At 40.8% G+C, this 26,807-nt stretch overlaps 2 protein-coding genes across 6 annotated transcripts; one reads left to right on the top strand and one right to left on the bottom strand.

The window, feature by feature from the left end:
* Positions 1–14,680: 14,680 nt before the first annotated feature.
* Positions 14,681–15,507, bottom strand: LOC128732843 (small lysine-rich protein 1). 2 transcript variants are annotated; one of them, XM_053826251.1, is made up of 3 exons: positions 15,348–15,507; positions 14,973–15,272; positions 14,681–14,922 (listed from the first exon to the last, which is right to left on the bottom strand). In XM_053826251.1, the coding sequence occupies exons 2-3, from the start codon at positions 15,231–15,233 to the stop codon at positions 14,854–14,856; spliced, it is 330 nt and encodes a 109-aa protein (XP_053682226.1). In that variant the 5' UTR covers positions 15,234–15,272; positions 15,348–15,507; the 3' UTR covers positions 14,681–14,853. The 2 variants fall into 2 exon arrangements, with proteins under 2 accessions (XP_053682226.1, XP_053682225.1); XM_053826250.1 differs by having other exon boundaries at positions 14,973–15,507.
* A 224-nt stretch (positions 15,508–15,731) lies between these two features.
* LOC128732842 (heat shock 70 kDa protein cognate 2) lies at positions 15,732–19,246 on the top strand. 4 transcript variants are annotated; one of them, XM_053826249.1, is made up of 5 exons: positions 15,766–15,844; positions 16,111–16,315; positions 16,412–16,602; positions 17,258–17,653; positions 17,710–19,246. In XM_053826249.1, the coding sequence occupies exons 3-5, from the start codon at positions 16,429–16,431 to the stop codon at positions 19,039–19,041; spliced, it is 1,902 nt and encodes a 633-aa protein (XP_053682224.1). In that variant the 5' UTR covers positions 15,766–15,844; positions 16,111–16,315; positions 16,412–16,428; the 3' UTR covers positions 19,042–19,246. The 4 variants fall into 4 exon arrangements, with proteins under 4 accessions (XP_053682222.1, XP_053682223.1, XP_053682221.1 ...); XM_053826247.1 differs by lacking the exon at positions 16,111–16,315 and having other exon boundaries at positions 15,732–15,844; XM_053826248.1 differs by lacking the exon at positions 16,111–16,315 and having other exon boundaries at positions 15,737–15,968.
* Positions 19,247–26,807: the final 7,561 nt, after the last annotated feature.

The raw sequence follows: 26,807 nt of genomic DNA, 5'->3' as shown, positions 1-26,807 counted from the left end.
CCAGATGTGCAATAAGAGTGTTGTGTAGTGGCATCCGGTGCTGAATAAACTAATTTGCTGAAATATATGTTGTGTAAACGTCATATTCCATATTTTTTCTAGCTTCTACCCAACATCTACACTGTCTCTACAGTTGTTAAGTAAGTGTGGAACAAGAGTTGACTGAATGTTGTACAAATGTATCAGCAGCACTGCTAAGAGCAAGAGTGGAATATTGGTTGCTTAAAAGCATTCAAGAGAATGCATACCGAATAAGCGCCGTGCAAACGTATCCGTAGCATCGCTAAGAGAGGTGGAATAAGAGACGCCTGAGGGCAACCAATAACATAAACAACACTATGAAATTATTATTAGATCCACTTTATTACACATGTCAGGAAACAAATAAATAACTCAGCTCTTTTCAATTCCAAAACAAAGCACTTTCTCGCCCTCAAAAACTATAATCGTACGATAATAATTGAGCAGGCACCTTATCACTACCGACAACAAACTGCACATCAAAAAACTATAACTTTGAAGAAACTCCGAAATCCTGCCGCGTACAGTTCGTTTAGCAGGAGAACTAGAACCGATACGTGTCTCCATTTCGTACGTTGTCGATTGCTACGTCCAAAATATACTTCACAATGCCAATCAAAAGCTCCGTGGGGGGAAGAAACACTTGGTCTTGGGACCAGAGATTCCATTGCAGGATCATTGTATACTAAACCTGCGAACACAAATCGGTCACTACAAATCACTGGGTAATAGATTTACACAGCAACATCGTCAAACACCTACAAAAAGTCTGCCGATTTTCGACAATTTGCACTCTGTTTACTTACCGCTCTGAAAGTTTGTTTTGGTTGTAACTTTCAGAGCGGTAAGTAACTGTGGAATAGGTATGGAATAAGAGTGCAGGTATAAGAGCAGGTGTGGAATACCGGTTGCTAAAAGGCAACCATGGAAATGCGTGTCTAATAGACGTTGTGCAAACGCATCAACAGCATTGCTAATAGCAATTGTGGAATAATAATGAAATAAGTGTGGATTAATAGTTGTGTGAACGTATCAGGAGCATTGCTAAGAGCAAGTGTGGAATAAAAGTGGAATAAGTGTAGAATGAGCGTTGAGCAAACGAATCAACAGCAAGTTTCGAGAGCAAGTGTGGTGAAAGAGTGGAATAAGAGTGGAATGAATGTTGTGTGTAATAAGAGTTGAATAATTGCCGTACAAACGTATTAGCAGCAGCACCTCTAAGAGCAGGTGTGGAATTAAATGTGCTTGATGGCAACCAATAACACCAATAACTTGAATGACACTTTATACTTTACACTTTATAATTTATAATTCAAATTTATATTACGCCCACTTTATTTTATTTGTTTTTTTTTTTGATAGATTAAGAATAGCAAAGGTCGGGTGGCATAGTGACGATGCCACCACTGCTGGCTGGTAGCACCGCAGTCGCATTGCCACCTCCCGCTGCTGGTGCGTGAAAACCCCACTGCTTCTCGTGCCATCCGCTGCTGTTTTTTGGATGAAAAAACTTAGATTCAACCCGATTACAAATAGATCTGCACAGGCAGCGAGCGGGTTAAAGCAGCGATTAGGTTCGGATAATCTGCGTAAGGTAATGACGGGGTGACAAAACTACTGCTCCTCTGCGGCACTAGCACAAACTACTTCTGCTGCTAACTCATCACAAATGAACAGTCGCAAACATTTTTTCGCAGCTAGCCGAAAGCTTAGTACAAATAGTTTATAATTGTTTAATATGCGCTGAATGAATGTTTCTAGCGTAATTTTGTACAGCAGATGCCTAACATGATTTAAGAAGCTACTCTTCAGCGCCTAAATATCTTTTAGTCGAGGTTTGTTCCACGCTTGACAAACTTAAACTTGTAAATCTACATCGGCTAAAAACTCGGTGCCCATCATATGTCAGATTATCTCAAATGTGTTCGTTGACGGCTTCCGACTGACAGGATGTAAGTTCGAATCCGGATGAGTGAAATAAGTATAATGGCGGGCTAGATAAATTTCGAGTCAACCAATGATTTCCTACTAAGTCTCTCATTATAAATCACAATAATATGAATACAAAAATGGACATAAAAATAACGAAACCCACAAAATAAAATAAATACTTCCTACATATTTTTTTCTTTTTGCTTGTCTAAATGTTGAACTGCTGTGGAATAAACGTAGCTTCAGTGTCATCAGCAGTAGTTTAATAAACATATCTATACGTACTGAATAAACGTTTTACTGTACGTTGCCTAACAGTCATACAAACGTATCTTCCACGCCCGTATTCAGCACTGTGCTGTTTAAATTCTCCAAAACCAACTGTATAAGCATTGAACAGAGGTGTTTAAACATACTTGAAAAGAAGCTATACAGCATGTGCTGAATAAAAGCTGTCGGTTAAACGTTTAATAAGCAAAAATTGTTCCTTGGGGATGTCCTTCAGCGTCCATAATTTTGGCTGGTCTTCCACTACCTTGCTTGCGAATAGTTGTTGGGCATCTTAAGATATGGTAAACAGTCTTAGCCGCAACATATTCGCTTTTTAAGTGTTATACCGTATCCAGCTTTCCACGAGCGATAATGGCAGATATTGAGCACAAGTGCGCACAATCTTTTGACATTCATTGGAGGAACGTCGAGTTCGCCCTGACGGAGTAACTATGGATACATTCATAATTGTTTGTTGTTCGAATGTAAAAATGTAAACATTGTTCAATTTTGCAGATCAGCAAAAGAGGAACATAATTGAACGGACAAGAAGTTTTATAGTTTGTGGCTTCGAAGTTTTCGCAAACTTCAGGGAGAATGTCCAAATACGCAACGGAAAGTTTCTTATCAAGTCGAGACGCTGTTCGAGAGCAAACTTAACAACGGCTCGACCAACATGAAGTTAATTTTTGCGTTAATGTGTAATGTTTTGAATGTTTAATTTGCACGATTGTGAAAAGGTATTCTGAGCCAGTGCCTTCAGCAAATTATGGCCGCAAACCACTGTAAAAGTTTGAATCCGTTTAGTTATGTTCCACTTCAGCTGATCTGCAAAATTAAACAATGTTTACATTGTTACACTCGAACAACAAACAATCATGGATGTTTCCATAGTAACTCCGTCAGGGCGAACTCGACGCTCCTCCAATGAATGTCAAAAGATTGTGCCCACTTGTGCTCAATTTCCGCCATTATCGCTCGTGGAAGGCTGGATACATTTTGCCGAGATTTCTGTGACAGTTCGTAGAAGTGTACAACGCGCTCCCGAAATGCATCTTGGTTTGACGCCATTTTAAGCAAAACTGAGCAATCATAGACAAAACAAAAAATATAGACAAAAAGAAGACAGAAAGTGGTAACACAGACATTATTTGTCTCTGAGCTCGTTTGTTGTTGGGTATAAGGGCCTCGAAAAACTTCCAAAATTTTAGTTGTCACCCGTTACTTTATGGGTTTAATTGACAATTCGCACAGTTTCTTATTTCAGCTGCTCACAGACAGCTTCAAGAGGTTTTCAAACAAAGTAAACTCAATCTGCGATACGATGCGATGTTTATTGCCGCAATTTAATGCACACCTCGTTATTTTCGGTCTGCTTTTGCTTATACAGAAGTAGATCGAAGTAGATTGTTCAATTTGGTATGGCGAAGTAAAATAAATACCACACCATAGCCAGATGTTGTGGGCCTTCGTTCTTGAAACCATTACCTTATGATACGATACAAAAATATTAATAATATTTTTTGATATTACATTTTAGTTTTGAATAAACTCAAATGCCCTCTCGATACATTGAAGCATTGTCAGCTTCGTACGGCGGTGTATACTTCTTGATCGTAGCATGCGAAGGACAAAATAATTCAAACTTTCCGCTTGAATGCGCCGCTGGATCTCCTTACTAATATTGTCCCTGGTCATCAGCAATCCCAAATACACGAGTTCACCGTCCGTGGGAAGCGCGCTTTTGTTTCCTTTGAGCCTCTTTCATTCAAGCATTTGATCTTCGACGCATTTATTTTAGCCCAATCCCCCTAGCCTCCGCTTTCAATATGGTGCAGATTGCCTTCACCGTCGCAAAGTGTCTAGATATGATATCACAATCATCTGCAAAGCCTAGGAGTGCAGTATCTTTGTATCAGTATCTAAACACCTTGTCTGTCGTTTCAATGCCCTCTCGTCGGATCATCCCCTCAATGTTTAACTCAATGTTTAACAATGCAGGATAAGCAGTTACCTTATTTCAACCCTCGCCGTATCTCGAAAGAACTCGAAAGTGTCCCCGAAATGCGCACGAAATACATTACACGATCTAACATAGCTCTGACCAGTCGCGTAAAATGCCCGGAAAACCGCATTTGTCCATTAACTGCCACAGTCTGTGTCTCGATCGACTGTATCGTACGCTGCTTTAAAATCAGTAAAGATGTGATTTATTGATACGTTGTATTCCCGACAAGACCTGTCGGATGGTACAAATTTCGTCCGTAGTTGCGCTAGCTCCCATGGAGCTCGTCTAATAATTCCCTACGAAACCTTGTGCTATCAGTGACAGCCGGCGTAACAGGAGACAGAACCTGAGAGAGCGCCTTGTAGGTGGTGTCTACCAGCGTTATACCGCAATAGTTGCAGTAGTCCCGCCGATCACCCTTTTTGTAGATGGTACAAACCATTCCTTCCATCCATTCCTCCGGTAGCTTGGATCTGGTAGCTCCCAGATCTTGGATATAACCCATTGTGTAGCCGTTTCACTATGTTTATAAAGTTCTGCCGAGATCCTTACCCGTGGCTTGGTGGTCTCCAGCAACCAGATTTCTCGTTTGACTTCTGGGAGATCATGTACTGGGACATTACTATCTCCCATGGATACTCATAGGTTAACTTCCGTTACTCTGGAGCTCTTCTCGGGACTGCCCACACCATCATGGTGAAGGACCTGGGATGCAAGCCGTACAAGAAACGCAAGGTTCACGGGGTAACGGAGGCTATAACGAAGCAGAGGCTGGACAGAGCAAAACTGATACTTTCGCGACACGCTGGTTCGTGTTTTCTGATTAGAAACTTTTCATCTTGCAACAGCCGCACAATGTCCAAAATGACCGGCTGTGGGCGCCGACGTTGTCCAGCATCCCCCCGTCCCACATAAACATCCCGCGGTTCCAGAGCGCCGCGTCGATGATGGTTTGGGGGGCCGTATCCAAGCGTGGGAAGCTTCCACTAGTGTTTATCGAGAAAAACGTGAAAATCAACGCCGTTGTACTATAAGACCAAGGTTCTGGAGAAGGTTGTGGCCCGGCACTTCGTGACCTCTACCGAAAAGATCATTACGTCTTTCAACAGGACGGCGCACCGGCCCTCACGGCGAATATCGTCCAAGCGTGGTGTCGGGAGAATTTGACTGATTTTCTCGATAAGACTGTGGCCTCCCAGCTCCCCGGATCTTAATCCCCTGGATTTTTAAGTATGGTCGTACATCCTGACCAAGCAGAGCGAACATAAAGTGAGCACTATGGATCAATTTAAGAAGCTCATTTCCAAGATCTGGGACGGAATGCCCGTGGACCAGGTGCGTGCCGCGTGTGATTTTTTGAGAAACGTCTCAAGCTCGTCATAAAGCACAAAGGGGGGGTGATTCCCCCAATTCTGTTTAGTTGAGGCGCTGCAGTCAAATGAGCATCTACTGAGCAAACAACCGTGAATGAAGCCTGCCGAGTACTTTAGGTTCTCCACCAAGCAGGTAAGCAATGACGTCAAATATATGTTCCCATAGAAAATCATTCTGTGACTGACGATCAACGAGAAGAGAATGTCCAAGCCGCTGTTGTTTCGCTCGGGGTTTAAGGTAAACGAGGAGATACGAAGATACAGTACGAAGTACCTATTGGAAGTTGCTGGCTTCAGCAAGAAGTATCGCCCAAAGGATGTGGCCGGGCCTGGCTTTGGTCCATCATGCCAAGAGACCACTAGAAGAGATGAACCGGCTGAATAAATTGCATGGGGGTAATCCGGGTATAACCGATACTGTGGGTAAAACCGACATCCCTCGATTTTGACGTAGGACTACGTCTTTGTTTACTATACTGGTTAGGGTAGCACTTTGTGAAATGAAAATAAAAGTGTAACGTTTGAATGAAAGATTTCAAATGCTTATAACTTCTATACTGCTGAACGGACCATAACTGTGAGTACGTCGTTGGAAAGATAAAATGTCCAGCAATTTTATAGTAACATACTTATAATAATCTTTCATACGCTTAATAATGAAAATGTATGTATTACGGAGTTTCCACCTATTTAGAGTCCTACGCGAAAATTATTAGCGTGGTTATTTTCTGCGTTTACCACGCATGTTTGCAATTTAGCAATTTGAAGTATCAGTATCAGAAGTATCACCCCTCCTTGCTTGACAAGCATATTTTCAATGTATTTAGTAAGTACAGGATAATTATTATTAAAAAAGAATTTGCGTAGGACTCGTTAAATTGCTGCCAGGTGCAATAAAAACAAGGTCAAATTTCGTTAACACGGAAGGCTAGCGTAAGTACGAATGACAAGCGGGAGCAGACTGCAATGATGGCTGCTAGTAAAAGCTTTTCGGTGCAGGATACAATGAATCGATGCCGATAACCCACGTACCTGTTGCCATCAGGGGTGTGAAATTATCAAAATTTGGCAGACAAAATATCCATGGATGGCGACAAAACTGAAATAGCCTTTATATCGAAAATAACAGCTGGTAATAGTAAAATATAGCTGATAGACTGTGCTTAAATGATTTCTGATTAGTTTCAGTTATTTTAAGATGAATCAAACAGTAAGCCAAAACCAACGGGTGGGACTTGGACAATGTATGTAGTTTGACACCCACACCACCCCTCTGTTTGCCATTCATGCCAAAAGGGAAAGACATCCGGTATTTGCGCTGAACTTGCTTTGGCGTTGATGTTATTTGTAAAAAATGGCCCTTTAAAGGGCCACCAACAAATTAAATAAACGTTAAAAAAAATTTCGTAATCTGAAATTCGTATTTATGATTGCAAATTAACTTTCTTGTAAAAATGTTTAGTTTATCGTTTAGGTACGCTAAATATGTACTACTTTTGTGGCGTTCCCTTCAAACTACTAAACTATTTAACACTGTAAAATTCCCTCAAACCATTTTTACTGTTGCTGATACATCGAGGAGATATTTTCAGCTGAAAGAAAATTCAATTTTATCGTCAATTATTACTTGATGCTGAAGGCCACCAACTCTGAAGGATTGATGGATGATATTCACATTTATCTTGAAACTTTTACTAAGAGCTCGAACGTCATGATAATTATGTGCCTTCCGGGACGGAATTTCACCTAATTCAATCACCAACAAGAAACGAACGAAGATCTGAACCTCACGAGCGGTTTGCATAACGCATCTGCTCACTGTTTTAATGAGCCAAGCTGGAGGCGATAGATACTTATGAACATACACAAGCCAGAAATGCTGTCTGTATTAGTCCTTGCTCTAATAATCTGACATAAAGGAATACTTCATCGAGTAAAACATGTTATCTAAATATTACAATATAATGTTAACATAGGCCTACGTCACCCTTTCGTACAACCCTTAGGGCTGCATACCTTGTAGTTTTTTAAGTTAGAAGCTGTTTTTTGCAAATCGTCAAATGCATTCTGTTTACACTTATTACTTCTTACGTTTTGAGTCATTATAATACTGCTGAAATTCCGTAGCAGTCAAAACAAACAGCAAAACAAGACCGGGAAGCAGTGAAAAAAACAGTCCTTGCCAAATTTCGCAAGTGGAATTTAAATGTTTTAGCAGGAAAAATTTGTAAACTCGATGCTTTTTGCATCCTTGATTTAACAACGATTATTTTTTAGTCTACTTTGTAAAAATACAGGCGATTTTTTCATTTATTGCTGCTCTAAACCATCGTTTGGAAATTTCGAGTCAATTCGGGGAAAAATCGACACTTTTAGTCAGGACAAAGCCGACACAGGCTTTGTGCTTCTAGATAGCATGTGTTTAAAGTTTAATGCGTTTTTCTTATGTTTTGGTATAAAACTAAGAGTCTGAGCCGAAAAACAAGTGAAAAATATCAAAATTGTTATTGGCCTTTGATTTTTGAGCTTTTACATGAGAGTGAAAGGAAATAGTCAGCAAAATGACTCTCCGTCTCTTTCACTCTCATTATTTTGCATTGGTCAGATTTTTGCACAGATATTTTTCCTCGCTGTACAGATGACCAGATTTTTCCAACAAAAAACACAGAATTTTATGTGGCATCCCTGGAGGGGAGGGGATTGGTTCTTCTTCGCTGTAGCTAGGCGTTCTATGGGCATCTATGGGGTCTATGGTTCTATGGGTGGTCAGGTTTTAAACGCTAATAGCTTAGTGGTTTCCCGATCGATTTTCAATATTCTTACACCAATCGATTGGGAAATCTTCTAAGAATTGGCCCAAATAGCCCAAAGAAAAGTATGGATTATTGATGTTGATCCTATGTTTTACCAGAGTTCTAGCTTCGTAATTGGTTATTGGAAATGACATTATCAAAGTGGAAATGCGTTTTCACGCTTCGGCTTATAGTTCAGTGAATTTTCAATAGATTTCCAAGATATTTACGCCAATTGATCGGAGAATCGATTAGGAAAATATTGAAAATATAGAAAACTATTCATTTTCAATGCGCGTTATTGAAAAATTGAATTGTTTTCATATTTTTGCCTTACCACGTCAGTGCTTCCCTAGCACGGATGACAGAAATATATACGATATGTGCTATGGGTTAAGCTTGCTTATGAGTTATGATTGTATTAAATTTACGCCCTATAGACTCCGATCGAAAATTGTTGAGCTTCAGCTGTTGCTGCTTCCCCGTATAAGGCAACAAAGACATCCAAATTCACCAAGCGAGACGCCAACAAACCGAAGAATCCATCGACTCATCCGCCAGTGAACGATATGGTTTTGGCTGCTATGCCTTTTACTGCGCATCGTCAGTCGGTTAGCAGTTTTCGTTGGCGACTCATCGGATAGCAGCTAGCTTGCGACACATCGGACAGGCAGCTTTCAAGTCCCATCCGTAGCATAATTTTAAAGGTTGTATTTGAAACATTGTTCGCCTTACGGTGCACATCGTCGTCAGTTGGTCGTGTTCATCGGCTGCTGAGGAAAGGAAAGGAAAGTATGCTGAGCGTGTTGGAGCTGGAGCACTCGTCTCGCTGCCGTGATGGAATATCTGGCTGTTGAAGTTCTGGAATTGACAGGAAATATGCTACTCGCGACAACCAAACGACCAGAATTATGCCACGTCACTTGCAGTTGACCACCTGGACTGGTATTTCATCATGACTCATGACCATACACGAACGGCTTCGTCGATCGCATAGTTGCTGAAGCTTTCCGGCTGGTCCATTGCAACAAGCCGTGCCTGGTTAGCGGTTATCGGTACTCCAATTTACCGAAAAGAGAAATACGTTAGGTGCGTTAGTGCAAGAGTATTGCAAGCTAGAGTTATGATAATCGAACAATCGGTCCTTTTAAGGGTCACACAACGATTGAAGAGTTTATTATATTTTCTTGCCCAGTTAATACCATAATAACACAGGCGACGAGGGAAAAGAAAAGTTGAACTTTTCGCCGTTGCGGACGACCAACAAATGGCGGGAATAAGTTTTCTGGTCACGAGCGACATTTTCTGCCACTTCCAAAATGTATGCAGCTTGTAAATGCTTTATTATCAGTGTTCTTCTTTTGTAAACTGCAGAAAAGTCTGGCGTAAATTTTTCAGTTTTTTGAAAACTCGCGCGTACCGTCTACCGATTACCAGAGGAAAAGTTCTATTCAAACACAGAGAACAGACATTCATCTTAATCTCACGGGATGTGTACAAACTATACCGCCATTTTGAAAGTATGTAGTAATGCTCCCGTTAGGCGGCGCTCGCCTCACAAACAGGAAGGGATTTTTCATCAATGCATGCTATAACCAAAGCGTTACAAAGTTGCTAAGGTAGCTAACACATTGTTTACCTAATCAAACAAATCTTAAACGTAAGTAAACAACTTTTATCGGAAACGATAATTATTCAATTATGAATTTTAAACCGTTGCTGTAAATTCCCTTTCTGTAAATCCATAGGTTTATAGAATTATTCTAGTCATTTTCAGAAAGTGGATATATCAGATGGAAAAGCTAAATGAAAATGTCTCCCGCAAACACAGCAAATTGCTGCTTTCCCTTTCAGTTCGCCAGCATAAACACTAATTCACTGATACAAAATGCTAATGAATCCGAAGCGCGAGTTTAATAACAAAGAGTATAATTAAACGAGGATCCTCGAGCAAGGGACCGTGCAATAATTACGTAAGGCCTTTTTCCTCATTTTTGAACCCCCCCTCCCCCCTATATAAGATTTTGTAAGATTTTGGCCATTCCCCCTCCCCCCCGTACAAATTCTTAGTAAGATTTTTTGAAACATCAAAATTCAAGTTTTATTTAAAAAGATAGACATTGAAAGAATATTGAAACAGTCAACAAAGTTCAAACAAGTTCATAAAAACCAAAGTTCAAACAAATTCAAAAAAAAAACAAATAATATCAATTATCTATTGTAAATCCCTTAATGGCCCCCTCACGAACAGAACGTATTTCAGCATTGAGGTTGTCAATAAATGTTGGTGCATGCTCAGAAACTCACTAGCATTCACTTAATTCGCATTGATCCAATCTAAATCGTCTGAAAACGTGTCCTCGTCAAGTAGTATACAAAGAACTTCTTTGCCTCTTCTAGATGACACGCGACATGGTTTTATGTTGGAATTGGCACTGCGTTGCGTCTAATGTACAGATCTGTAAAGACCGCGGTTTCCTTTGAAGCAAAAGACTGACCCCACTCTGGCCACATGCGGCAGGCAAGATATTTGGGAACAGAAGAACAATATATCCCAAGAAACATTGTTGTTGTATAGTAGGTTATCAAGCACTTGTTCCATTGGTACAGCTATACATTAATTGCGTAAGCTACTTTTAAACAAAAATATTTCTCGTGATATCATAAGGGATTGCGGCTGCCTTGCGGGATTGAGATAGGAAATTGCAACGAAATATGTTTGAATGATCCCGGGCAATCTGTAGAAACGAATTTGGTGAATTTTACATCGTTCTGCATAAATAGTATGAGCACCAAAGCGCAAGTGGATACAGTTTATACTAATTTGAAGGCCGCTTTTGATACCGTTAATCATACTATTCTTTTAAGCAAGTTGGAGAAACTTGGTTGTACCACAAGATTGTGCAGATGGTTGGAAACTTACCTTACGGATAGGCAACTCTTCGTACAACTTGGCAACTGCCGGCCTGCCGCGTTTACAAATGGCTCTGGTGTGCCACAGGGTAGCAATTTGGGACCATTGCTATTCTGTATCTACATAAATGATGCAGTGTTACTACTCAATGAAGATGGAAGGCTTTTCTTCGCTGATGATCTGAAAATCTATCTTGAAGTCAGAAGAATCGAGGACTGCAGAATGTTGCAGAAGCTTCTGGACTTGTTGAGTGACTGGTGCGTAAGGAATCAATTGTTACTGAGTGTGGAAAAATGTTGCGTCATCAGTTTCCATCGCACTAGAAGCGCAATAGAGTTCGATTACGAAATTTCCGGATCAAAATTGAATAGGATAGAACAGGTGAAGGACCTTGGAGTATTACTTGACGAGAAACTCACCATGAAGTCCCACATTTCTGCCATAGTTGACAAGTCCAATCGTAGTCTTGGGTTCATATTTAAGATTGCTGGTGAATTCAATGACCCGATCTGCTTCAAAGCTCTCTATTGCTCTATTGTACGGTCAACGCTGGAATTTGCGAGCATCGTTTTGAACCCGCACGAGTTTGTCTGGTCCGCCAGACTGGAAAACGTACAGCGAAAATTTGTTCGACATGCACTTCGTCACCTTCCGTGGAGGGATCAGCAAAACTTAACACCGTACGAAGACCGCTGTCGTCTGTTGGGTTTAAGCATGCTAAGTCGACGTAGAGAGGTTTCGCAATCGTTGTTTGGCTGCAAGCTTTTAACTGGCGAATATGATGCACCGGACATCCTATCGCAAATCGGACTCTACGCACCTTCAAGAGTCTTACGACCCAGAATGATTCTACAGGAAGACTCCTATTCAACGCAATATGCTGCCAACTCTCCCATCGCTTCCATCATCAGACAATTCAACTGCTTTGCTGACCTTTTTATTTTTGACGAACCATCACGCATTTACCGCTAACGAATTCGTGCACTTGACAATGTAAATACTGACAATTAAGTAACTTTTAAGTATTCATTTAGAACCAAATTGTACTATGAATTATACGAATAAATTATAAATTATAAATAATAGCATAAACCGATGACATCAGAGACTCTGGAACAAGTAGGCCAACTGCTGTTTCCTTGAGTGGACAAGGCTAAAATACTCAGCAGGTTGCTATGCATTTCCTTGCAGCATGAAAGATTTCGACACTTCACAACTTACCTCATCAATTTAAAAATTTAACAAATAACATAAGTTGCTATTAAAAATGTGACTTTTTCATAATTTTTTCGTGTGTGAAAATCTTACGTAAGAAATGATTAAGCCCCCCTCCCCCCCAAATAAGATTTTGTAAGATTTCGCGGAACCCGCTCTCCCCCCATAATGCCTTACGTAATTAGTGCACGGCCCCCAACCTGGTTCTAGTCGTCCTCGTTTCGACAGAAGGGTTCCCGGAAGGTGCTCTAAGAAGGGTACTGCCGGTACCGCCGCGGTGTGATCGGCAGTTTTAAATGAAAAATAGGACGATCAAATGGAAAAAACTCTAAACACGTTATTCCGGTAGCTTTATGTGGGTTTTAAACTCCTTGAAACAAGTAATTCTTCAAATGCGTTTTTATCGCCAGCTTTAAAAAATATATTTATTGAACAAACATAAACAAGCCGTTGCTAGAGCACCTGATATTAGAGTTGCCAGTAATTCGAATATGTAAAACTTAGTACAAGATATTTAATAATTGGCAACATGGAAGTAATATAACGGGTGCACCTTGAGAGAGATGTCGCTAGTGTTTTGTTCAAAAGTTTACACACCATTTGAACGAAATTTTATATGAACATAAATGTCTGTTCTCTGTGATTCAGCGTAGAAACAGATCATGAAAAATGTTATTACTTTGATAAACGTTGCGTATGTAGGTTGTATACACGAAGAATCGTATTATTACATACATGGATACATCCTACTATCACTACAAAGAGACTTACGTAGTCCTACGTAACCTATACGATCGTGTCTTGTGCACAACCCCTCTGAGTTTTTAAGAAAAGATTTCACTTGATATTTGGTCGGTGTTAAATCAGACCGGACCAACCCAGGTAACCAATAAGCATTTCCAATGCAATTTAAATGCAAGCCAATAAGCATTTAAGTTGCCTTAAATGCTACTCAAATGCTATTTTGGCAAAATATGCGGCTACTTTACTGCTAGCCCTCTTATAGTGCTGACAATGCTTATTTGCAGCTAGTTACTAACAAGAAGAATTTAAATAGAATTGTGGATGCCACTTTACAACAGTTATGCAGTCAAAAAGCTGATAAACAGCAACCTGCAGTCTAAAACGCCAGGGATACTTATAAACCTATTGATTTACTGCTTATACTAATGCTTATTGGCGACCTGGGAAGCCGCAAAATTAAAAAAATAAGATAATGACAGCAAACGATTGAGAATTTCCTAAGATACATTTTACTCTAATCAGATTACATGAATGTTGCAAATAGCCAGAGATATAAAATGATATCGAACGATTCCTAGCTTTAAACTACACAGAGTAACAAGCTTTTACTTCGTTTTTCTCGTAATCAGAATTTTGTGATTTGGTTCGGTCTGACTTAACACCGTCGGTTTACCCTGACAGGGTGTCGAGTTTACCCGCAGCGCTGCTTGTTACGTCTGAAGACACAGAGTTTTCTTTTTCATTATACATCAAAAACATTCAAAGTATGTATCAAACAGACCTCGTGGAATGAAGGATTTAGAGTTAAACTAAGATTCTGGGTGGTTTATTGGACAATAATTGAAGTAAAAATATGGAATTTCTGTGAAAATTGTAAGGGTGTCGGTTTTACCCACAGTTCCCCTATATTTCTACTTGCTTAAGACAAATTAGTGAAGGTGTACGGATATTAGTATCGACCGGATTTTGATGCAGCATGGTAATCGTTGAAATAAATAAATGAACGATAGAAAAATCCTTAGTATTTTCCACTGTAATAATAAAATTTATTGTTTTTTCAACAATGGATTTTTACATCCATAGCTATAATACTAAAATACCAGCTTAATTTAAAGATATCAACTGGAAATAATGCTAATTTGTGTTATATAATTATTAAGATTTTGGGAACGCATTTTATTAGGTCAATATATGTATAACTATGCATTTACCTATAACTATTTAACTTATACATATAACTATTTAACTTCACGAATATGTTATGCAAATTATTGTACACTAGGGTAACCAACCTATTTTGGACCCCATCAGCAGCTGTACATAATTTGGACACTTGCATTTGATTTTGCTGTAAGTGTCCAAATTATATACAGCTGCTCAGGGGGTCCAAAATACGTTGGTTACCCTAAACGATAATAAAACACTCGATCGTGATCCACTAGTGTGGCGAAAATTAGCTACTCGGACCAAAACTAGTTCCGTTACCTTGATATGTTCAGCTGCTGCTTTGCGCCTTCGGGTAGACTACATGTTTTACACTAGTTATTAACTGTTCGAATCGAAACGCGATAGAAGAGTTCCGGCTTATTTCTTTCCTTTCTTTTTCTTCTTTTGACCATCAGGCCAAGCAAAACCGCGAGATTTTAAAACATCCTGAAACGTAAAAATAACTCAAACAATTCGTCAAATAAACCAATACCAACCTGAATGTTATGACAAACGTAATAGGCATTCTCCATAGCGGCCTCGCTGAACAAATCACCCTGGAATTTGGAAGATTTTCCTCCTTTTCCTTTTCCCTTTTTTCCTTTGCCCTTTTTCGGTTTCACCTCCGCTTCCTCTTCGTCGACTTCATCGTCGTCGCCTGCTCCGCCACCGCCGCCGCCGGCAGCCGATCCCTTATCGGCCGAATCTCTTCCGCCGGCCTTAGCTGCCGGTGCTTTTTTCTTGCCTTTTCCGGGCATTTCACTTTCCGCGAGTGTTCAGCAGAATGGTGAAAATTTCTTTTCTCATTTGACGGAGGTCGGAAAAATATCGATTTAACTACGCGAGAATGTAGTGTTCGCCGGTTAACGTACCTAGTTTGGATGGTTGCTATGGGAATTTATGTTTAAAATTTTGTTGGTACAGTAATCCCTCGAATCAGGCGATAGGTGGTCGTACACTGAGCGGTTTAAAATTTGATAAAAAACACTTTTCTCAATTCTCACTTTTCTCATGAAATACGATTGCCTCGGATCTATGTTTACAGTCTTTCGCTTCCTCAATGTCGTTTCCTTTGAATTCTTATAGCAATTAATATTTTCAACACCCAAAACAAACAAACAGCAATTCTCAGAGAATGTCTCTTCAAACGCCGGAAGGCGAGTTTCTCAGCAATCCATACACCACCTGGTAACTCACGCTCGATCCAGAGGAAATCTTTATAAAACGACATGATCACAACAGCATCACCGCACTCAGTTACTCCCTGTTGCACCGTGAAGATCACCGTTGAAGCGTGTGCGTGTTTAAGCCGAACCGCCCCTGCTGTCGCGTACCGCCTCGAGACAACTTCCCGTTTCGGAGATAAAGTGTAAGAAGAGTGAAGCGAAAAAAAAGGCATTAAGTACTACACACCTGAAGTTATTTTGTGCAATTACCAATCTATGTGACAGTCATCGATAGCGCCTGGCCGAGCGGATCCGATAGGCAGGCGGGTAATTAAATGTTAATTAGACCGCCGCCGAAAAAGGATTCTGCCTCCGTCTAGGGTTGGCGAATTATATCGATTAATTGTGGGAATTTGCAATTTTTGTGAATACATGTATGATTCAATGTTGCATTATTCATCTGATCTAGAAAGATCTCGCCTGTAGTTTAGAGAGAAATGGACAGACAGTGTTAAAGTAAAAATAGATGGGAAAATTTTGACGTGCGAGCGACCCACTGCCCACTTTATTCTGGTGGTTTCCTCGCGCGCGCGTGGGAGAGAATTTTGGAAAGATTTATCATCCCATAATCTGCCCGCGCCATCGACCGGTCTGGCTGGAGAACGCATATTTTCGTGAGAGTGTCGACTATTTTTAGATTATTTCACTGCAATTGGCGGATGATTGTCCCTAAAGTGATTTTATTATTTAATTATTATTTTTTCCGAAAGGCTAACTTTGTGTGAAAATGGGCAAAACTCCCGCCATTGGAATCGATCTCGGAACGACCTACAGCTGTGTCGGAGTCTGGCAGCATGGCAAGGTGGAAATTATTGCTAATGACCAGGGAAATCGGACCACACCGTCGTACGTTGCCTTCAACGACACTGAACGATTGATCGGCGATGCAGCCAAGAATCAGGTGAGTCAACTAAAAAAGGAAGCCACTGCTGGGAGCTTGCTGTAATTTGCAATTCATGAACCTCCGCCTGCTTATCGTTGAAAACCGATCACTCTAATCGAATTGGACAGCTGTTATTCGCAAAACATTAACACTGAATATGTTTAAATCGAAATGAAATCCATTATGGGAATGAAATACAAGTTAGCGAGCGAACAAAATTAGCCTGTAGACAACTTATTCAGCTGTGAGCCGCACAGCAGGAATGCAAGCCTGCGACAAAGACGGTATCCATGGAAATCAATTGTCATACCATAAAAGGCTTACTGCGACCGCAGCATAAACTTACAAGACAGGCGAAAAAACATATGCTTCTCAATCAAGCTATCCAAACAAACAAATCGGTTCGCTGCGTGGTCTACTTTGTTGTAGATACCCTTGTATGTAAAACACGTTGTTCCATAAAAAATAACAGTGTAAAGACCTGTCACGTGTCTAGTTACAACCCTCGATTATAAGTGTCACCGAAGCTATAAATATTTCCCCACTTTTCTCGTCATAATACGATCATCTCCACCCACTCCCACGGAAAATTCCAAAAATAACGTACGTACATGATTCTTTTTTCTTCCTCTCGCTTTCTCTTTCTCTCTCTCTCTCGTTCTCCGCACTACAGGTGGCAATGAATCCAAAGAACACGGTTTTCGACGCCAAACGACTGATCGGTCGTCGCTACGATGATTCGAAGATACAGGACGACATGAAACACTGGCCCTTTACCGTGGTTAACGACGGTGGCAAACCGAAGATCCAGGTCGAATTCAAGGGCGAAACGAAACGGTTCGCCCCGGAGGAGGTCAGCTCGATGGTGCTGACCAAGATGCGCGAAGTGGCGGAAGTCTACCTGGGCGGCAAGGTGACGGATGCGGTGATCACCGTGCCGGCCTACTTCAACGATTCCCAGCGACAGGCTACCAAGGATGCCGGTGCCATTGCCGGGCTGAACGTGATGAGAATCATCAACGAACCCACGGCTGCCGCCTTGGCCTATGGTCTGGACAAGAACTTGAAGGTAACGAATGTTTCTGACTTTTTGGTGCTGATTTTAATAAAAACATTCGTTTCTAGGGTGAGAAAAACGTGCTGATCTTTGATCTAGGAGGCGGCACTTTCGACGTCTCGATTCTAACAATCGACGAAGGATCCCTGTTCGAAGTGAAATCGACCGCCGGTGACACCCATCTGGGTGGAGAGGATTTCGACAATCGCATGGTCAATCACTTTGCGGAAGAATTCAAGCGCAAGCACAAGAAGGACATGAGCGGAAACGTGCGGGCTCTGCGTCGGTTGCGTACGGCTTGCGAACGGGCTAAGCGAACCCTTTCGTCGAGCACGGAAGCTTCGTTGGAAATTGATGCTCTACATGAGGGTATTGATTTTTATTCAAAAATAACACGTGCTCGCTTCGAAGAACTTTGCATGGATCTATTCCGCTCGACGCTTGCTCCAGTGGAGCGTGCCTTGGGTGACGCCAAGCTGGACAAAGCCTCCATCCACGATGTTGTTCTCGTTGGTGGTTCCATTCGTATCCCGAAAATTCAAAAAATGCTGCAGGACTTTTTCTGTGGAAAAGCTTTGAACTTGTCCATCAATCCAGACGAGGCGGTGGCATACGGAGCGGCCGTACAAGCTGCGATTCTCAGTGGGGACGGAAGTTCCCAGATTCAAGATGTACTACTGGTAGATGTAACACCACTATCGTTGGGAATCGAAACGGCCGGAGGTGTCATGACTAAAATCATCGAACGCAATTCCCGCATCCCTTGCAAGCAGCAGCAAACTTTCACAACATACAGCGACAATCAAAATGCCGTCTCTATTCAGGTGTTCGAAGGAGAGCGTGCCATGACCAAGGACAACAATCTACTCGGCACGTTCAATCTAACCGGAATACCACCCGCTCCGCGCGGTGTTCCGAAAATTGAAGTAACCTTCGATTTAAATGCCGACGGTATTCTAAACGTATCGGCAAAGGACAACAGCACCGGCAAACAGGAGAAGATCACCATCAAAAACGACAAAGGACGCCTGTCGAAGGCCGACATTGATCGAATGCTTTCCGAGGCGGAAAAGTACCGCGAAGAAGACGAACGACAGCGGGAAAAGGTAGCCGCTAGGAACCAGCTAGAGGGTTACATTTTCAACTGCAAACAGGCCGTCGAAGATGCCCCGGCCGGGAAATTGTCGGACGCTGACAAGCAAACGGTGAAGGATAAGTGCGCTTCGGAGATGTCTTGGCTGGACGCGAACACGCTAGCCGAGAAGGACGAGTTCGAGCATCATCTGAAGGAATGTCAACGCGTTTGTGGTCCGATTATGGCGAAAATGCATCAAGCCGGTGCAAGTGGTGAGGCCGGAACTGCCGGCGGTAAGGGACCGACCGTCGAGGAAGTCGATTAATGGTTGAGGTATTATTTAGTATCGTTCGTTCTACTTGTGTTGGTTCGTTCAGCAAATTTCGGTCATCTACACATATTTATGTTTTCGAACTCCATTGAGGAAAGCCACTAACAAAGTTATTGACGCTTACGTTGTTTGATTGTGCTTCATATTTATGCATTTACATTGGGGTATTATTTATAGCATAATAAAATCGTACTAACGCAGCTGATTTCTGTTTTTTCCTTTTCATACAAAGAAATTTCCAGAATGATTCAGAATTCTGCAAAAGCTATCTGTTTGGAGTTGAGAGTGGAAACCTGAAAATTTTTAAAAACCGACCGACACTGGTTTCTAAGAAAATGTCACAAATTCTTGTTCTTAACCAATGATTTTCCGTCCATCCCTGAACGTACGCATACATACCCAGCACATTTCTCGATCCAGAGTAGCTTTAACCAGCCGCATCATGTTGTGCGTAAAACCGTTCTCGTGCATTATCTGCCATAACTGTACGCACTCGGCAACTTGTATGCTTCAGGACACCTTAATAATATGAACCGCTGGGATGTTGTGATTCCAATTTTTCTGGAGAAATTGTTGAAGATTGAAAATTTTATCCTTAGTAGCATGGGCCCTCATAAAGCCCGCCTGATATTGCCCTACAAAATCTTTTACTATTGGGGATAGATGACGAACCAAGATCCGTCAAAGTACCTTGAAACCGGCGTTGACCAACGTAATGCCACGGTAATTACAGCAATACAAATTATACCTTTCATCCATTTCTCCAGTAGTTGCTCCTCCTCCCAAATCCTTGAAATTATTCAGTGAAGTGCCTTGGTTAGTGGTTAGCTCTGTCGAGAAACAATCCTTTCTAGCGGTTCTATTAGTCCAATTTCTCGCCGAATCACTTCGAGATCAGGTACTGAGACATTGTTGTCGTTTGTAGGCACTCCTAGGTGAACTTCCTTTTCTTCTCCCTCTGTTACCATTGAGATGCCACACGGAAAGAAATCTGTTCCAGTTTTCATGAATAAAAAATCATGAAAACAATAAGCTTGAAATTTCATGAAATCATTACCATGACCCATGATTTCATGACTGTACGGACAAATATCATGAACTATAACAAGCATTTTTGTGAATATTCTTCATAATTGCTTCTAGCGTTACACGAACTCAGGTCTTTGAAATCACAGCAGCGAATGTTAGTGATTTAGCATCTTGTGATGATTCTATTAAATGAAGAAGTACAATTTTTGTGATGGTTTCCGTCGCTGATGAGCAACAAAGTGAACAGATTAGTAATTTTCAGTTTCATTGACGTGAGTCGTGTGTTAAAAGTGCTATTATAATGATGGATAGCGAAATAGAAAAATTCGCTACCGTGAAAGTGGGGGAAAACGATAAAAGTGGAAAAGTTATGATATCCTATATTCTGGATATGGAAATTAAACCATCGATCCGTTTTAATGAGGGCAGTTCCTTGGGGCGACAATGAAGGCCGTTTTACCCGACACAGCAAGTGTTGTTGTGAAAGAAGAACCTGCGTCATACATCATCGACGCAGCTGAGAAGGCAGGAACAAATACGCCTTCATTGGCGCAGCAGTAGCTCATGGCAAAATGGCCGCATCTAGTACCAGGGAATCTCGTAAAGGACCGGTAATAGTTTATGCACCAGTGCTCAATCCGGTCTAAATAGCATTTGATGGTTTGGGAATACTCAGAGATCATCCTGTGCAGTAGATAGTACACCGACTTCTACCGAGCATAAGAATAACGAGGATTGATCCGACTCTGAGCACCTTTCCATCCGTCGATCGATCCAGGCAACTCTGGTAACATTCCGCATTAATTTGAACCATACTTTAATTGTAAATATTATCACCTGTCCTTTTATCTAGAGCCACTTTTGAAATGGTTCTGTCTACCGTATCCAAACTGGTGCCTGGTATAGGGCCCTATTTTATAAATCACGGCGAGTGTCACTTTGCTCGACTGGTATACTTCTGGTATTATGCAGGGGGAAGTCCTGCATGGCCGAACAGCATCCATGCACGGATTCTAGCGAAACAAAGAATGATAAAATTATCTGGAAAGGTTAGAACAACAGTATCATTAAAGCACCAAATATTTTTACTACTCTTCGTTTTTTAGAAATCGCTAGTTTACTGGTGAATGACCAACTGGTTAAAACCACATAAAAAATAAAAAAAAAATTCGCTGGTGTCCGGCCATACAGGACTTCCCCCTAAGTAACATGCGACACGATGCGCGTAACTCGACTGAGCCGACCGCTAAAAAGCTAGTGACTCAACCGTCAGCAAATGACGAGTGAGCTTGTTCTATTTTGGCGGTGCATTCAGCCGCTATATACCGGCCGTTCTTTCCGCACTCGACACTCGACAGTCGATTCGAGCTGCTCGGCGGGACTTACAAAAAAGGGCCAATAATATCAATTGTATCAGTCATCTAAAATTAAATAAAAAGAAGAAAACTTATCCAATTTAATTCTTCTATGTATATTTTATTCACGACAGATACGTATTTCGCCTACGACTTGCAGGCTTCCTTAGTGTCTGTTTTCGAACTAGCATCAGTCATGATTATTCGTCAAGCAACCATAAAATCAATGAGTCGTTAAAAACGTTTACCGTACAAAAACAAGTAATTACCAGATCAGCATCTGAAAAGTGGAATTTTCAGTGATGTATTGGAACTGGCAGCAAATATCATTTACTTACCTAAGTAAAAATTTGAGCTAGCTTCTGTAGTATTTTCTCGCCCGGAACTTCTACTGTATGTGTCACCTAATCCAACTCCGCTCGTATCAAGCACCAAGGGCCATGCTATTGCTATTAGTGATGATGTTACTACTGGAGTTCCACTGCTGCTACGGCAACTTGCACCACTAACGCTTTGTCTAATACAGCGGTTTCGATATAAGTTTTCGTGAAAGATTACTGTATCGATTACTTTAAAACACACGAAAAGCGCTTTTCCCTCAATAAAAATTAAACAATTTGATCATTATCTGCCGGGCGAAATTTCAATTCAAACTCTAACACCATGTAAACAAACTACCAATTGCTGTCAAAAGAGTGAGGTTAGAAGCTCCCATACAATAGTTTACAGATCATGATTTCATGATTTTAGTCGAAAAATCAGGAATTTAATTCATGGTTCCAAGTTGAAAGATTCATGATTTTAGAATTTCGCGTGCAAAACAGTAACGCTTAGGCTGCGTTACGGTAAAGAAAAGTATGAAATCATGAACATTATTCATGGTGTATATTCATAACATGAAAATACACCAGATTCTTGAAATCATGAGTCATTTTTCGCATTTTGGAGATTAAATTTGTACCCGTGCAATCGAAGAACTACTTCCACCAGTCGACCACCTTGCGTACGTTTGCGCCCAGGTTTTCCTCCTCATCTCAGCACATTATAACCGAACTTGAACCCACAACACCCGCCAGGGCATGTGGCTCGCTGGTACCCGTCTACCTTTGAACCATAGAAGCGCTGGACTGGATATTAAATTTTTCTAGTTTTTCTTACAAGATTCGCAGTAGCCAGTGGATACCGGAGATATTTGAGGTTGTCCCTGGGTATGTCAAAAACTGATTTTTTCAATTTGCCCGATCAACTAAACCGTCTATTATCTATGACGCCTGATCAGTTTTTAATGATTCATATCACCAGGGTACAGATTAAAAATGTTCAGATTAAAGAGGGTCATACCAGTGGGAACCACGCAGTTAGCTTCGAGGTACGATCCTGGTCTAACAAACCAGTCGTCGTAAGTTCGAATCTCGGCTGGGCGGAGCTACTAGATAGAGTCAGTAGAAATTATGCCCTAGCCTCGTAACTATCCTGTACACTAACAGCTGGCCGCCAAGTCTGTCGATAAAGAAGGGTCAAGACTTAGAAAGACGTTTAAGCCCAACGCTTTGCTTTTTTTACCAATGGGAGTACACAGTAAACCTTAATCGTGTCACGACATTTGATTAGCCAAATTGTGTATGAGCCATACAATAAATAAGCCTATCTATGAATAGGTTAGATTTAGTTAAAGCTTGGTTAAAACTACTCAAAGCGCACCAAAAGTATCCAGCTTTCCACGAGCGGTGATGGCGGCTAATGGTTGCAACTTTCCCTGGGTAAATTATGATGCAAGTTGAACTTAACAACAGGTACTGTTGTTTCTAACTATCATTTTTCCGCGTTCATATACCGTGGACCCCCGCTAATTTGAACAATTCCCCGTGTAAACTAACAGAGTTCGTTTTTAATTTCAACAACTGGCAACTCTAAATATGCTGAAACTTGTCTGCTAAGGCACTAAAATATCCATGAAACACCAGCGACACTGGCATTCTATATATATTGATTATACTCAAATAACGAACTTTTAAGTTCCTCCTGGCAAGTTTTTGGTTGGAAAACTACTCAACATCTGAGTACACTCTACATTTACTTTATTTTTTTTTATTTTATTGACATTCCATGTGACTTTTACCAGTCATAATGAAGAACTTCGAGATAGAATTAACAAAAGGGCGAATGTCGCAAATGTAAACAAACGAGCGAGAGTTATTTTTTGCTGGAACAGCATAGAATAATTAACTCTCACTCGGTTTGTTAACGCTTGCGACATTCACCGTTTTGTTAATTCTATCTTCACTTATTCTCTTTCACACTGGATCCCCACCTATTGCTTAAAATTATTCGAAGGTTCGCCAAACTCGAAAAGGCGAGGACAATGCGAAAACTGCAGGCTTTCGTCAATTGTTGCCTGCAATATATAGGGTACGGAAGGGTACTTTCAGCAGGTTTCTAAATTCAGCCTTTTTGCCTTTTCTTTCGCCAATAAAAATACTTTGCCGACATACAATTTTAATATGTTATAACTATTTTCTCAAGACTGTCAGTAATCTACTATTTTTTATTCAAAGAATGTCAAAACCACCTGTTCTTCCACTAGAACTAGGTCATAGACCAGCACAACGAAAAGCTATTGGGCATATATTGCTGTTGCAGTTGAAAACCGTAATAATCGACGTGCGACATTCGGTTTTATTCTTGTTCTGTGTGTCGCAACTACGTCGCACGTGGTGCATTGTGATCGCACATTGATGCGCTGTACAGCGACGTAGTTGCGACACACAGAACAAGAATAAACCCGAATGTCGCACGTCGATTATTACGGTTTTCATCTGCAACAGCAATATAACTCGGATTTGGAGACCTTACACTAGGATCTCCAATTTGAAACTTTATCGCCGATGTCTCCAGTGAGTGTGGCGAAAAACAACAGAGATTCGGGGTCGTAGCTAACCTTTTAAGGGGGAATCCTACTCTGGAAAGTCGAAAATTTCGAATATTTTTCTTTCGCATTTTCGGGAAACTAATACCTTTAAAATTGCTATGACAAATGGATTTTTTGATATCAGATCTCGTTGAAAAATTACAGCAAAAAATATGAGGCCACCTCAAAGAAGTTCAAAAATCTCTACGTAACAATTAGATATTAACGTAAAGTTTCATCATTGAAATCCGTTCTACAATACTCCGTTGGCTCCCGGTACGTTCCGCCAGCAAGGTACTGTTTTCTAGAGAGCATTCAAGCGTTTAGCTGGCAACAGCATAATAAACACTATTTTTGCATCCAAGAAATACAAAATGCATCTTTAAATATATCTAAACCAATAACCAAATTCCCCCTTCACTTAACTTTAATCCCAACATCCCTAAAATTCATTATTCGACCTTCCACAGTATGGTTCCCTTAAGAACGGTTTGTTTTCAGCGATTTTTAATGTCGATCATATTTTGTACTTTGTAAGTCACGCGACCGATTTTATATATGTAGTCTTTTTACCAAAAGCTTTCGCTTACACAATCGTGTGGGCTGATTCTTAAAGGGTTAGAGGCGGATCGAACATACCTTGGGGAGAGGAGCGAACGAAATCTGCTAGGACGACGCAGAATGGTCATGGCTAGTAACCGTAGACAGTGGAAAAACCTGACTTGACCCCTTCCTACTCTGCCGAATCGATGTATCATCTTATATATAAAAATGGATTTCTGTCTGTCTATCTGTCGGGATGTTCCTTATTGAATCGAAAACTATTGAACCAATCGGCGTGAAAATTTGCATGTAGAGGTTTTTGGGGCCAGGAAAGGTTCTTATGATGGTTAGAGACCCCTCCCTCCACTAAGAGGCGGGGGGCTCCCATACAAATGAAACACAAATTTCTACATAATTCGAGAACTAATCAAGCAAATAGAACAAAATTTGGCATGTGGGTGTTTTAGGCGACAAGAATTTTTCCTATGGTAAATTGAAACTCCTCCCTTCTTTAGGAGGGGAATTATGACTCCTCTCCCCTTTAAGAGGGGGGGCTTCCATAAAAATTATATACAAATTTCCTCATAACTCGAGAACTAATCAATCAAATGGAACTATATTTGGCATGTGGGTGTTTTCGGAGACAAGAATTTTTTCTATGATGAATTAGGACCCCTTACCTTTTTAGGAGGGGGGGCTCACATACAAATGAAATACAAATTTCCTCATAACTCCATAATTAATCAAGCAAATAGAACCAAATTTGGCATGTGGGTGTTTTGGCAGGCAATTTTTTTCAATGGTGAATTGTGACCCCCCACCTCTTTAGGAGGAGAATTATGATCCCTCTCCTCTTTAGGAGGGGGGGGGGCTTCCATATAAATAAAATTCAAATTTCTTCATAACTCGAGAACTAATCAAACGAATGGAACCAAATTTGGCATGTGAAGGTTTTTGGAGGCAAGAATTTTTGCTATGCTGAATTAGGACACCTCCCCACTTTAGGAGGGGGGCGGGCTCCTATACAAATGAAATACAAATTTCCTCATGATTCGAGAACTAATCAATCAATTGGAACCATATTTGGCATGCGGGTGTTTTTGGAGGCAAGAATTTTTTCTATGATAAATTAGGACCCCTCCCCACTTTAGGAGGGGGCGCCTATACAAATGAAAAACAAATTTTTTCATAACTCGAGAACTAATCTATGAAATGGAACTAAATTTGGCATGTGAAGGTTTTAGGACGCAAGAATTTTTTTATGGTGAATTAGGACCCCTTCCCACTTTAGGAGGGGGGCTCCTATACACATGAAAAACAAATTTCATAACTCGAGAACTAATCAATCAAATGAAACCATATTTGGCATGTGGGGGTTTTTGGAGGCAAGAATTTTTTCTATGATGAATTAGGACCCCTCCCCTCTTTAGGAGGGAAATTATGACTCCTCTCCCCTTTAACTATTGAACCATTGAACTATTGAACCAATCGGCGTGAAAATTTGCATGTAGAGGTTTTTGGGGCCAAGAAAGGTTCTTATGATGGTTACAGACCCCTCCCTCCACTAAGAGGGGGGGGCTTCCATACAAATGAAATACGAATTTCTTCATAACTTTAGAACTAATCAAGCAAATGAAACTAAACTTGGCATGTGGGTGTTTTGGTAGGCAAATTCTTTTTCTATGGTGCATTGAGACCACTCTCCTCTTCAGGAGGTAAATTATGACCCCTCCCATATAAATAATATATGTACAAATTTCCTCATAATTAGATAACTAATCAAGCAAATGGAACCAAATTTGGCATGTGGCGGGTTTTGGAGGCAGGAATTTTTTTATTATGGTTTTAGTCACCTCACCCCTGTGGTAGGAGGATAAGGACTCTCATACAAATAAAACAGAAATTTTTGCGTAACTTAAAAACTA

Source organism: Sabethes cyaneus, chromosome 1 (assembly GCF_943734655.1).
Source record: "Sabethes cyaneus chromosome 1, idSabCyanKW18_F2, whole genome shotgun sequence".
In the NCBI taxonomy this organism is placed as follows: domain Eukaryota; kingdom Metazoa; phylum Arthropoda; class Insecta; order Diptera; family Culicidae; genus Sabethes; species Sabethes cyaneus.
The sequence above is the reverse complement of the archived record's forward strand: the minus strand, read 5'-3'. Positions and strand labels throughout refer to the sequence as shown.